Source organism: Chiroxiphia lanceolata, chromosome 6 (assembly GCF_009829145.1).
Source record: "Chiroxiphia lanceolata isolate bChiLan1 chromosome 6, bChiLan1.pri, whole genome shotgun sequence".
Taxonomy (NCBI): Eukaryota; Metazoa; Chordata; class Aves; order Passeriformes; family Pipridae; genus Chiroxiphia; species Chiroxiphia lanceolata.
In genome coordinates, this window is record NC_045642.1 from 11,074,148 (window position 1) to 11,088,296 (window position 14,149).

Here is a 14,149-nt window from a genome sequence, read left to right on the forward strand (position 1 = left end):
CCCACACTGAGGCTACAGATGTTTGCTGACCTTAGGTGAAAGGGGTGCTTGGCCTGCAGGAAATACAGCAAGGTTCCCAGTCCAGCCCAATCCCTGTCTGGAATATAGGGGTGCCTTTATCATGGGAAGTACGTGTGTCTATGTGTGAACAGAAGTGGGCAGGAAGGGGAAGTACTACTCCTTTTCTCCTCTTTAAATTAAGTAAAAAAAATTAAATAAATAAATCGATAATTAAACATTGCAACACCAGGATGTGGATGACCCAGAGGATGTTCTAGGATGTCTGTTCCTCGGTGGCTTGTTGTCCTTTATGGGTGTTGGGTTTTTTTTGTGAGAAGGTCAGTGAGCATTGACCTTTGCCGCACACATCCACCGCCCACATCCTCCCTGCAGACCGGGATTTGCACCAGCAGCCGCTGGCCTGGGATGATCCCACCGAGGCAGGAGCTCACACTCCATTAAGCATCATTTAAATCCCCATTTATTAGAGATCATAGGAAACAGTGAATAGTACAGGTGGTCCTACGTCCCCTGGGGCGCTGGGAACCCTGAGCAGGGCAGCACTGAGAAGGCATCTGACAAGGGCGCAGAAAAGTGATCCTGTTTGGGTCAGTCAGGATATTACAGGATGTTTCTTTAAAAAAAAACAAAAACACAAACAAACAAACAAAAAAAAACAAAAAAAAAAAACAAAAAAAAAAAACCAAACCACCAAACAACAACAATCACCAAAAAAACCCCGAACCACCAAATAAAAAAACAAAAACAAGGCAAAACAAAAAACCCAAACCAAAACAAAACAAAAAAAACCCCAACTCTACAGAGCACTTTCGCTGCGTGACAGGCAGGAGGCTCAGGGGGGACCCCATTGCTCTCTACAACCCCGACAGGAGGCTGTAGCCGGGTGAGGGTCGGGCTCTGCTCCCAGGGAACCAGCGACAGCACAAGAGGACACAGTCCTAAACTGCGCCAGGGCACGTTTAGGTTGGACATCGGGAGGAATTTCTTCACAAAAAGGGTGATGAGACATTGGAACAGGCTGCCCAGGGAGGCGGTGGAGTCACCATCCCTGGAGGTGTTTTGAGGAAAGACTGGACGTGGCACGCTGTGCCATGGTCTGGCTCGCATGGTGGCGATCGGTCAAAGGCTGGACTCCATGATCTCAGAGGTCTTTTCCACCCCACCGGGCCCTGTAACTTTGCGGACGTTACCGCAGGACCGGCCGCACTCCCAGCCCCGCTCCCGCTCCCGCCGTGTCCCGGGGGCGGCGCGAGCCGCGCGATGGCGTCACCCGCGCGCGCCGCCGGCCCCCCCGCGCGTGCGCGTAGCGCGGCGCTGCGGTGCCCGTGGGGCGGCGGCGGCTCCGCGGGATGTGCCGGGGCTGCGGTGAGCGGGAATGCCGGGACCGCCGGGACCGCCCGCCCGCAGCGCTGGGCCGGGGGGGCCGGAGGGTGCGGGCAGGGCCGGCCGGGGGGGGAGCGGGCGGGGCGGGGCGGAGACGCCGCCGGGCTGAGCGCGGCCCGTCCCGCGGCCGGCGCTGAGGGCCCGCGCTGGGCGGGGCGCGCCCGGGCCGTGAGGGGCCGTGCCCGGGCCCCTCAGGGCGGCTCGTGGGTGTGCGGGTGAGGCGAGGTGTGTCGGATCCCGCAGGATACACCGCAGGGAACATTTCGTAGAACCACAGAACATGCCGAGTTGACGGGGACCCACGGGGAGCACCGAGTCCAACCCTTAGACCTGCACGGGACACCCCGGCAGTCACACCGTGTGCCTGAGAGCGTTGTCCAAGCGCTTCTCGAGCTGTGTCCGGCTTGGTGCTGTGACCACTTCTCTGGGGAGACTGTTCAGTACCCGACCACCCTCTGGGGGAAGAACCTCTTCTGCAGACAGTTCTGCAGACATCCTCGCAGGTTTTTTTCCCCCCAAAACTTCTCAGTGCTGGGATACAAGTGCTGAGCTGGGCAGGCCCGCACACGGCAGGTGCTCCCTCCGGAACGTTCCAGCTCCGGGGAACCCCAACCCGGGAGATCGGGATGAGGAGGCTGTGGAGAGTGACGGGAGGTGTTGTGAGGTGGTGCTTGACATGTATCTGCTGGGCGTGTGCTCTCCAAACACGGCCCGGGGAGCGGGACAGGAGCGGACTGCAGCGTTATTGGGAAGGAGAACAGTGACTCCACATCTGTCTGGAAATAGAAATTGGTCACAGCTCAAGCTGTAAATGGGAACTTTATTTTACGTTGAGAAATGCCCTAATCCTTCACAGAATGGTCTGGCAGGAGCTCCCTTTGTGTGCTGGGTGTTTCTCACACCGTGGCAGATCTCAGCAGCTGTAGGTTGTGTCCCTGGGTGGGTACACGTGTAGCCACAAGTACCTGCAGGGTGAAGTTCTAGTTCTCGGGGGTGAACACCTCATAAGGTGTTTGTAATGCAGCTGTTATCTGTATTAATGCAGATTAATCTGTGTTTAAACTCAGGTGGGTGTGCTGCAGTTAGCTGGGCATTGCACACCTCTGCCTGGGGACGTCTTAAAGGGGTGTGAAACAATGGTTTACATTACAAGTGATGAACTCAGCAAAGGGGCATTTGGGGGAAAGTCAGATCAGAGGGATCAGAGAGAGGAAGTGGATAAAGACTGGGAAGGCACAGGGTAAATCCTTATCAGACAGCTAGGGGAATTTCTAAATTGGTTTATACTGACATGGATTCCTTGGCTTACCAGTTTCAGAATGCTGTGGGAGTTCTTTTGATCTGCCAATGTAAGTTTGATGTAAGAAAGCTAATCCCTAATGTAATGTCTATGTACAAACAGATGTAAATGTGCTTATTTGCAGGCATTCACATGCACAAATATTTAGGATAAACAAAGATTATCATAAATTACCATTGTCATCTTATGATTTTTTTTTTCCATTTCATTGGATGTATTTATATATGTTTGTGTTGAAGCTGAATCTGTGTGAAAAATATAAATACTTTAATATAGATATTGCTGTAAGAAAAATAATACATTTTTCATAAGTTTTTAATGCCACTTTCCAGTCACTTCCAAGTGTTCTGCTTCATTGCTGATTTGATTGTTCAGGTTGTGTTACTTGTAGAATAATTATTGTAGACTAGTTAGTTAGTGGCTACATTCTTACACTAAAGGAAAATGAGGGAGTAGCCACTCAAAACCATAAAATGTAACTCTCTCAAATATTTTTAGCAGAGACTCTGCAAATGAATGAGAACTTCTTTCTACAGAACTGAGGTGAAGAACTTCACCATGGGTCAACAAATTTCAAACCACACACAAACTGTAATTAACAAGTTGCCAGAAAAAGTAGCAAAGCACGCCTCTTTGGTTCAAGAAAGTGGTTTCCTAACCTATGAAGAGTTTCTGGGAAGAGTAGCTGAACTTAATGATGTGTAAGCCTTACTTTGTTTCTTTCTCTTTTTTTTCGTGTTTTACAGAGACTTTATATACAACATATTATTCTGTGCTGGCTAAGCCAGAACTGGCCATACCCCTTTGAGATGTTTCCTTCAGTTCTTGAAGTTTCTATAATGGTTGTGATTATACTTCAAAACCAAAGCCATTTCTCCTCCTTAAACTCACTTTTCTCCAATGCTCTTCTTCCAGCAAGCACTGCTCTCACTTAGAAGTTCACAGGAGACAGACATTTAGCGGCACCTTTTTGCTAAAGTGTTACTTGTCTCCCTTCCTCTTCTCCCTTCCACCATCCACCTAAGGAGGTAGTGTTGCCTCCTCTCTGCCTGTCACTTGGGGTAGGAAGCAGCAGTGGGAGCCTTGTAAGGACAGCACAGCAGCAGGAGGAAGGTGGCACCTGAGGCACAACTGTTTGTGGCCATCTCTGCCCCCTCTGCGAGGCTGTTCCTCGCTGAGCATGAGCCGTGTCTTACTGTTGGGAACCAGTGACCTGGATAATCCCCAGCAAAAGGCTGCATAAGTAAGATTTTTCATAGCCTGCCTTTTGTTAGACCAGTGATGGTAAAAAGAAATGAACAGAAAAGCAGAGTTGTCGTTTTTACCCTGCATTTATGCTATAAAATAACAGTGGTAAAGTGAAGTGGAAATGCACACACACTTTGTAGTGTTTGATGTTTAACAGAAATGTGAATTTGTGTTCAGTTTAGAAATTGTCTTGGAGAGTGTCATATTTTTGTGAATGACCTTCAAGAACAGATAGCTGTCTTCTGGGGAGACATTATATAAATAGATTTTGAAGAACATTACTTGATGTTTTGCATGAGAATCTAGGCACGTATCAGTATAATTAACTCCAAAGTACTGTTACTCAAGTGTTTTTTCCTTTGGAGTGTTTACTTAAGGCTGATTGTAATACAGCTTGTTCTGGTTCTTATGGTATAGACTATTGTGTCTGTGTTCCATTAAAAAAGTTAAAAAGAAAATCTCAGGTCACCTGACACTTTCACCTGACTGCATCATTGTTAATATATACTAACCAAAATACACCTCATCTGCATATGTTGGTACTCACAGGCTTTTTTTTTTACACACATGATGAGGAAATAACCTTTTTAGATTGAACACAAGATTATATGATTACTGTAATCAACAGTGAGAGCATATATAAATTAAGATGTCTCTAAAGTACACTTGCTTGCTGATGCTGGATCAAAAGACTTGCACATCATTTTCTGAAGTTTGCTGTGCAATTTGAAGCGAAGTGGATTGTGTATTTTATATAAAATGGCATGCTGAGAAGGTCATTACTCTTCACTTTGATGTCTGTGGGCAGTATTGCTAAAACCTCTGTAAGGATAAAGAGCAGACAAGTGAACAGTAAATAATCCCACTGTGGCTGAGGCTGCTGATCCTTGCACGTCTATCACATGGTGTAAAACTGATGTTGCTTTATTTCAGTACTGCAAAATTGGCTTCTGGACAAGACAAACATCTGTTATTTGAAGTGCAGCCTGGTTCTGATACTTCTGCTTTCTGGAAGGTGATAGTTCGGATCATATGTACCAAGGTAAGTTTGACAGTTTTAATGGGATTGGCGGTTTGTGTGCAGGTATTTGAGGGCTGTCACTTTGACTGGTAAAATCCAACACCTGCTACATGTATTTTGCTGCAGATGATGTATTCAAGGATGCTGTTGGAGATAAATTAAGTCTAAATTATAAGTTTCTCCAAAAAGCACATTAACAAAAGCATTTTCATAAGTAAGTTAAAGGAGTGGTATCTTCCAGTGGAGCACTTACAGCCCTTTAGTTGCCAATTCAGATGATCTGTGAGGTCAAGTTATCCAATGGTACAGCAAACTGGGAACTATGTGGTCTGATAGTAGAAGTTAGTCAGCAATTCCAGGCATTATTAGTTGAGCTAGTGTGGCTGTATATGGTCTGATCCCTCAGAAAACCAATCTAAAAGTTAAATGTTTAACTTAGGAGTAAGAGCATCACAAAAACTTAAAAAGTTTGCTCTTTCTAATGAGATTTTCCCCTCTGTATCCTGTAAGTAATGTCCTTAAATGGTCCTGAATCCACTGAGCAATCTTAACATGCAGTTACCAAGCCAACCCTCAAACCTTTTTTGAAACTAACAGATTGTGCTTTTGTGTTTGCTCTTAGTTTTCATCAAGGCAGCCATCATTGTAGGACATTTTAAGTTCAAATATCAAGTGGCTGATTATTCTGGTCTCTAAGTTCAGTCCAGTTTTCTAGGCATTAGGTCCCTCCTCACAATTTAGTTCATTTGACTAATGATGGCAAGTGCCTTGGCCTAAAAATGTGGTCCTCTCTGTGGCATTCCCCGAGCTGCAGCAGCTGTGTGTGCAGCTCTTAACTCTGCTGAAGCACACTGTGGCTTGCTAAGAAGGTGATGGACACTTGGAAAGGTGGCTGCTGCCCTGAGAACTGCAGTGCATTAAAAACATGGTGAGCGATGTCAGGTTGAAATCTGATAAGTAATTGTGAACAATTCTTGTATCTTAAGATAAATAAAACAAGTGGCATCGTGGAAGCTTCCAGAATCTTGAACTTATATCAGTTCATTCAACTTTATAAAGACATCACCAGTCAAGCAGCAGGAGTTCTTGCACAGAGTGATACTTCTGAAGAAGCTTCTGAGAGTTTGACGTCTCTGTCATCGTGTCAGGCCAGCTTGTGGATGGGAAGGTATTTCGATACACTTTAGCTTCTGACCACAGTTACAACATCAGTATTTTGGAAGTTGTGTTTAAAACCTGAACTACAAATGCCTAAGGATCAGAACTGCTTGCTCTTGGCAGCTGCAGGCTTTGTATCACCTCAGACAGGAACAGAACACCTTCTCTTGCACCAAGGGATCTGTACTTGGGTGAAGTTCTGTTGGTGCTGCCACACCTCAGCTTCAGAACAATCCTTTTAATGATCAGTTCTAATATAAACATGGTATATGTCGGATCTCCTGAATAAGGAAACAGGAGGAAACGGAATCAGCTGCAGCTGCAAATCTAGGGGGTTTGACAGTGTTTGTTTAAACAGATTTTGTTATTGTTCCACTTTAACTTTCTCTTCCTCTTACGTTTTGGCATATGAAAGTTCCCATCTGTTGCCACTAGAAACTCATCAATTAGGGTAATAATTTAACTTGTAAGACTGGAAAAATGTGAACTCTCACACATGTTGACATTCTGCTTTGTTAACCAGAGGAAAAACAAAAGGCTGAGGTCAACACCTGCAATAACTTCAGTTCAAACTGAATGTAACAGCAAGAAGCCTGTCGCCCTTTCCCTGTGTGGAAGTATTGCTACCAGTAATTCCTTAGTTTTCACTTCCTGAATTAGTTCAGAGTTCTAAGTCAGTTTTAAGTGAAGTAGGGTTAGGTTTTATAAGAAAAAGTAATAAATGGTACAGTTCTCTGTATTAACCAGTGAAGAGCTGGTAGCCAGGTATTTTAATAAAACCAGCTGAGCTGTTAGAATTCCAAAGGGGTCAGCTGTGCTGTCACTCCACAGATAGAGCCCACTGGTTTTTCTAAGTCAGTGGATTGCAGAATGTTATTATTTTCATTTAATTTAATTTCCTGTTTCTCTGATTTGGGAACAAACAATCTTAAATTACTGGCTGTTCTAAGTTATTAGAATGCTAGAATAAAGTAGTACATTGTGGACATGTTCCAAAAAGCTTATTTTCCTGTTCTTTCTCAAAGTTATACAAGAACACACATTCAAACAAACCAACCAGACAAAACAGACCCCAAATACTTATGGAAAACAACTTCATATATTGCTAAAGTCAATGAGTAAAGTTAAAGGTTTCCTATGTGAGTTTCTTTTTCAGTTTTCAGACTTTGAGGTGGGGGAGCTGAACATCCTTCTTGTTTGTAAACTTCATCACTTGAGGTAGTATTAGTGACGTAATAACAGAATATACTTTGCTAATATGGAGCAATTGAGTGAGCTTGTGTCCTATCCAAGTTTTTCAAGTCATTAAGCAAAGCACAGGCTGAAGCACCTTCAAGTGTTTTACACAAAGAAAATCTTCTGGTTTTCTGAGATAATCACCCATTTGCCCAAATTCTTCTCACCTTTAGTCATTTTTCAGTTCTGCAAAGTCATCTGTCGCTGTCTAAAAATAGCAAATGTTGTCTGGTTCATTCTTCTTATCTTAATTCTTCCACTGGAATAATACCCCATTTCTCTACAACATCTTACTCAGAGCATTCCAAAATATGCATAAGTGGTTTATGCTTTCTGATAATGAAGGGACAAGCATTTCTATAGTCTGCCTCTCTTTTATTTTACCTTTTCTTCAGGAACTTAGTGCTATGACTAAACCTTCATTTGCAGAAACTTTATAAATGGGGCTTGTATAATTGCTTGTATATACACCAGCAAATCTCAAAAATTGAAGTGCTGTCAAAGGTTAGTAATCAGAGTTGCGTGGGGAGGGAAATGGAAGGGAACAGGTCCAAAAAACATAGTGTGCTACCCAAAAGGTAAATTTTTTTTGAAAACTTTTGTCCTCACTGTATGCTAATCTCCATCTGTAAAAAAATCTCCTGTGATTTTAAAGTAAGGTCTCAAAAAGCAAGGACCTACAGAAAAATAAAACAGGAGCATGCTGACTGCTGTCCATTAGCTGGCTAATGTGTACAGTTAAAAAATGAGGCTGTATTTGACAAGCTCGCCAGATGCCTAAGCAAAAGTGGTCTGGTCAACAGTCACTGAGATGACTGTCTCTCCTGAAATGCCATCTGTTCTAGAACGCTGTCTTGGTGCCTCAAGTCAGAAAAGGGATTCCCAAATTACGATTTTTGGAAAGCCTAAGCAGTTCAGATCACTTACTTATGAGCCATGCCCATAAAATTAGGGAACTTTCCATGTCTTGTTAGGTCAGTGAAAGCTGAGGATTCTCTGCACCTTTTCACGCTACAGAAGTCTTGATGATGCTTATATTTGAAATACTACTGTTAGGGACTGTCCATAAGGATTTCTATTATTTGGGAAAAAAATGAAGACAGATAAAATGGCAATGTCTGTCTCGGGGAGTGATCTAATTTTTAAACTTCCCCTGTTGTAACAGTCCACTTGAGATTCCTAATTTGAGGAACAATCATGCTGAGTGTATTGCAAGTTAAAACTTTTCAGTCCAACGAGCAGCTTAGCTCCTGGCATTTTGATGGCATGAGAAATCAGTGAACATGCATAGTAGTAGGGATCCTCTTGACATGCATGTTTTTGTCTAGGACATAAGCCAGCACACAGAAATTTGGCAAAGTTGGTTATGAAATAGTTCAGCCTGTGAAAGGAAGGCAGGTTCTTCTCCTGCCTTTAATGCAAACAGTGATTCTGTTCATTTGCCCAGTCGTGTGATACGGAACAGTTACAACTCCCCAGGCTTCCTTGTTGATAACCCTTCTGAAAAGGGATTTACAGAACCCTTTGGCAACACCCGACACAAAAAAATAAAAGCATATTCTAAGTTTAGTTCACACGCTGCTGTTTGCTGTCAGCTTGAGGCTGTGTCTGCTGACACAGAACTAGTCCATTCACAAATTACAAGCACAGGTGTTCCTTTCTGTCCATCACTAATTATTGTGAAAAATGTAGTTACTAGGGCATAAATTTAAAACATGTGGAAGAAAACAGTGTCTTCTTTTCTGCAGGGTTAAGCAGCTGACAGATGAAGAGGAATGTTGCATTTGCATGGATGGGCGTGCCGACTTAATCTTGCCGTGTGCTCACAGTTTCTGCCAGAAATGCATCGATAAATGGTAATGCATATTGAAGAATTTTAATTATTTTGCAGTATGTACTGGTTACCTGACATGTTTCAGTTTGGTCCAACGAATTCCTTAGTTCCCAAATAATTTAATATCTGAAGATATTTCCAAGCTAACGTAGATACGATACATAACAAGCTTGAGTAAAATCAGACCGCAGCAGAAGGAAAGCAGGGGTTTTAAACCTTACAAAGAATTTCATTTTGGAAAAAAGGGATGTGAAAGTGCTTTTCAGCTTTTTTTTTTGTAATTTCTTATGCCTTTTTATTCTTCTAAAATTAAATTCTTTTATTCGTGCTCAAAAACTAGAGAAGACAGTATATGTGGATGCTGGCATGTTATGCTTCACAAAATCTCAAAACTTGTAAGACTATGCAAATATGAAGGCAAGTTGGACTGTCTGTCACTCATTTGGGAAATAACTACCAGAGGGATTTTTTTCCATATGTTATGCTTTCACTTCAAATACCATTTTACTGATTTGAATGTATCAGACTTTTCCAGAAAAATAATTCTTCCCAATGGCAGCACCTTCAAATTTATGTGTGACATGTATCCTACAATGTTATGTTCAGCTTCATAGTAAACTGAGCAGCTTTTCAGTCTCTGAGTCTCTCTGATACTCCAGTTGTTGGAAAACTGAGAGAGAGAGACATTGCTTTGTGGAGGAGCAGAGCTCTTCCCTGGCCACGCAGGCGTGCAAGGATAAGGCAGGTGTGCTGGCAGTCTGGCAGGAGGGGGTACACATATGCTCTGCTAAAGGCCTTTTTTTGCCTAGTTACTGCAAATCATTTTGTATATAATTTGTGCATAAGAATTTTGTTTTGTGGCTTTTCAAACACTTACCAAAGAAGTCACTCTTACATGCTCCCACAAGGAAAAACCACAGTAAAAAAATCATTGGGTCTCAGAATATAACGAGTCATCTTTCTCTTCTGGGAAAACATTTGAACATTTATCAGCAAGACAGGGCTTAGTTTAACCACTGTGGGGGAGAGTGGATCCTGTGCTGCTTTTGCTAATGAATCAGCTGCATTCCTAAGTAAGTTCCAGTTATACCATCTTCTTTTTTTGGTAGGCAGTTTTTAAGGTTCATCTCTTCTTAATTTAGGCATGTAACAGAGGCTCCCAGCTCAGAAGCGTAGTTGTTTGGGACCCCTGAGGTGGTGGAGGGGGATGGGGCCCTGAGGGACCAGGTCCAAACTTCAGTGATGTTTAGTTTTTCCCCCAGGAAAAGGGGTCCTTCTCTTTATCTAGGAAGCTTATGAGGTCTGGTTTCTGCAGTACCTCAGCTGAATATCTGAAGATAGGAAGAATTCATTTAGACTGTGGGTTTCCATTTAAACTTTCCGGACAGGTAGCTAGATGCATTCTGCTTAACCTGAAAAAAATATTATGAGGAACATGATTCCAAATTTTCTCTCCAGTGGAGCTCCACTCAGAATTGTTGCCCAGTCTTCCTCACAAAGTTTTTAAAGAAAAAAAATAAGATAAGCGGTCTAATCCAGTTAACCTCATCATTCTTGAAGTTCTCACTGGGTTGATTTTTGGTTTCTGTGTGGGTTTTGTTTGTCTGTTTGGGGGCTCTTTTGGCTTTTTTTGGCCAGGAAGACACTATCAGTGAAAAACCCTCATGTCTCTGACTTCCTAACAGGAGCGACCGTCACAGGAACTGTCCTGTGTGCCGGCGGCAAGTGACTGGGGCGGGTGATTCTTGGGTGGTCTCAGACGCACCTACGGAAGACGATGTTGCCACTTACATCCTTAACATGGTGGATGAAGCTGGCCAGCCCCACAGACCCTGACCCTGGCCAGGCTGAGCAGAGCAGAGCCACTTGAAGCTTTCGTTTCCATGGACGTCTGTTTTTACCTCCCGTTGCCACTCTTCCAGAGTCCGCCTTTTCCGTCCCCTCTTGGCTGCTGTGAACCGACGCTGCTCCTTTGAAACACTGGGTGTATGAGCAAATCTCTGTGTGTGTGTGTGTGTGTGTGTGTGTGTGTGCAACCCTAATGATCAAACTGCACCTTCAGTAAACTCTTTTGATATTAACAGTTCAACTACTAGATGAAGCAATTCGTAACAGCACAACTGCGGCTGCTAACTGCTGTTTGAACATCCCAGTGTACTGCTGCAGAGAGGAACGTTGTCAGATGAACCTTGACCTCCCAGTTCTTGCCCTTAAAAGCAGTCCCTCGTAGTTTCCCAACGAACGTGAATAAAGGTGATGAGTTAGCAGGAGTGGTTGGTAATTTGAAATTTCTCTGCTGAAACTTGAAGATGTCCCACTGCCTGTTCTTCAGTAGTCAGTTATTGCTGCTTTTAGGGTTTACAGGCACTTGTATCAACCTGATCTGTTATGACTTTTAGCATTAATTATTTTAAATCTGTTTTGGAGAGTGTAGACAGCTCTGTACATGTACTTGTGCGCTTCCCCTTATTCTTCTAACAAGACTTATCTCTTAGAATATTTTTATATGATGTTTAGCATAGTCTTATTAGCTTGGAAACATTAAACAGTTTCATACACAATCCTAAAAACAGTAAATCAGTTTCTCCATAGTTTTTGATAAAAAACAGCCAAAATTACTTCTAAACATTGGGCATGTCTGAAGAGAATGCCTTTATTTGAATTAGCAAATGAGGTGTAGTTTAGTCTGATGCTGTGGTTTTACCTGCTCCTCTTGAGTTTTTGAAGTGGTGAAATCAAAGTGATAAGGTATACGAAGAGTTACAAGGTGATAGATAATCTGAGGGTGCTGTGCTTTATATCTACAAGTGCAATATGCTTTTATGTAGCAGAGGGGAACTTCAACAATAATGTTGCTTGCAGCGAGATGTGCATGTGACAGCTTGGGAAGAGGGATGTCACAACTGGAGTGCAATGGCATTTTGTGTCTAGCAGAATAAAATCTTTAAAGTGCTCAGTTGAGGCAGTCTACAATTGTTAGTACTCGGGAAACCCATCTTAAGCCTCTTTTGCATAAGTAGTGTTAGGGAAGTGAACGGCTACTGTAGAGAATTAATTAATAAAGTTTTTTAATATATATTAACAAATACTACTTTTTCTCACTCAATAGCCTCAAGTTAAAATATACAAATGTAGCGTTTTATGGAATATCAGCATAAATCTTGCTTACTGTAAGACTGCATTTTTATTTACCATACTTGTTAAAATTCAGTGATGCCATAAGGTAAGGCCTTTTGTCCCAGACAGGTTCTGAACCTCAAAGGCATGTGCACACATAGATATGCACATTTAGGTTATTTTTCTTAATTGGCTACAAAGTAATTTAATTACATTGTGAACTAGATCTTGAGAATCTCTCTATTATACTCCAGTTTGTTAAAGAATGTGCATAGCATATGGCACCTGTTTGAGCTTGGCTTATGGCACAGTTGTCAAATTTATAGACTTTAAGACAGATAAGCAACGTACTCCTCCTATGTCTGTTATCTGAAAGCCAGTATGGCTTAGTGTGTAAATCTGTATTTAGCTATGGAAAAATCCATTTAGGAGTGTGTATAGCTTAGAACTCATTTTTTTTCCTTTGTTAAGCCATTGATAGCAATGAGATATTCTTCAGAAAATGTATGGAGTGTTTGGTTGTTAAAAATAGTTCGGTTGTTAAAGGCAGTCATTGTTTGGGCTGAAAATTGTTAATGACCCAGGATTTTCCGCTAAAACATTTGCAAATGTTCCTAATCACACACCAGTTTGGTTTCTTTTTGCTCTTTGAGCTTGCATTAGTCCATGTCCAGAACTTTAAAACAACCTTTGAATTTTTTAAACTTTTTATATCACTGGAACAGAAAGAACATCTAAATGAAAGCTTCAAGCTAACTTTATTTTTCAAGTATTTCAAGAATTATTCTTCTGAACTGAGATTTTATAAGTTGACTTTCTGCTGAGAACTGACACGAACTTCTTAAAATGTAATTTTATAATGATGCAAACAGGTTGTTAATTGCAGCATAATGACACTTGCAATTACAATATAAACTAATGCAAAAGTTATTTAAATAGTGAAAAAGTAAACTTTGTATTCTGTACAGCTTTTTTTAATTAAGTTGCTGTAATTCACACTGCTGTGATGTAGGTACTGTAATGTGTGCCTTGTAAAATATATGTACTGTATGTTATATGGAAAAATAGGTATATTAACACTGAAAAACTAGTAATTTGGTATCGGTTGGTATTACTTACTCTGAAGTGTGACATTTAGCAAAGAAGTTTGGAAAAGGAATCTCACTGGCATGGACATGGCAATGAGTTCCAGAAGCTAGACCTTGAAAATGTGAATTACTACAAATAACTGTTGGTGGGGGGCATTAGAACAAATTAACTTTCTTGTGTTAAGTGAACATTTCTTACAGGTTTAATGTGAAATTGCAATTTAAACGTTAGAGATCATATTAATGGCTAAGGACATTCCACTATATTAAACTTTGTGTATGAATTGTGCAATAAAGTTACTTTGGAAGAAATGTCAGAGTTCTTTTAAGCTTAAGGAATCTCTTGGATTTTCATACCACAGAAGTCTGAACACTGAGTTTTAATCCAAATACAATTGCCTTGTACAGGTGGTGTGGTTAAAAGTATGCCATTGTGAGTCAGAGCTCTCTGAAATTTTGAAGGGTGGTATTAACAAGGTGGCTTAATGCAGCTCTGCAATAAAGAGTTGCTCTGATTCTTGAGTACACAAATAAATTGGGATGTTCTGCAGTGATGGGAAAAATAACTTAATTCTTAAAAGGACAATATTGAGGAGCAGGTTTCTTTAGGGAAAGGATTTTTACTTTTATGTTCAGAGAAGTGTGATATACTTTTTCCCCAAGTTATTTCATCATATTTCAGATGGTATTTTAAAGCTTAAGAATGCTAAGGTTTGGAATATTTTTTTCTTTTTAATTTTTCC

At 41.7% G+C, this 14,149-nt stretch overlaps 1 protein-coding gene across 9 annotated transcripts; it reads left to right on the plus strand.

Annotated features, from left to right (window-relative positions):
• The first annotated feature begins 1,308 nt into the window (after nucleotides 1-1,308).
• Nucleotides 1,309-13,718, plus strand: RNF141 (ring finger protein 141). Of its 9 annotated transcripts, none has more exons than XM_032690009.1 (7): nucleotides 1,309-1,386; nucleotides 2,717-2,753; nucleotides 3,203-3,405; nucleotides 4,886-4,994; nucleotides 5,960-6,141; nucleotides 9,116-9,223; nucleotides 10,887-13,718. In XM_032690009.1, exons 3-7 carry the CDS (start codon nucleotides 3,221-3,223, stop codon nucleotides 11,035-11,037), a joined length of 735 nt encoding a protein of 244 aa, XP_032545900.1. In that variant the 5' UTR covers nucleotides 1,309-1,386; nucleotides 2,717-2,753; nucleotides 3,203-3,220; the 3' UTR covers nucleotides 11,038-13,718. The 9 variants fall into 9 exon arrangements, with proteins under 9 accessions (XP_032545900.1, XP_032545899.1, XP_032545901.1 ...); XM_032690004.1 differs by lacking the exon at nucleotides 1,309-1,386 and adding an exon at nucleotides 1,437-1,451; XM_032690008.1 differs by lacking the exon at nucleotides 2,717-2,753 and having other exon boundaries at nucleotides 1,316-1,386.
• The last annotated feature ends 431 nt before the right edge of the window (nucleotides 13,719-14,149 follow it).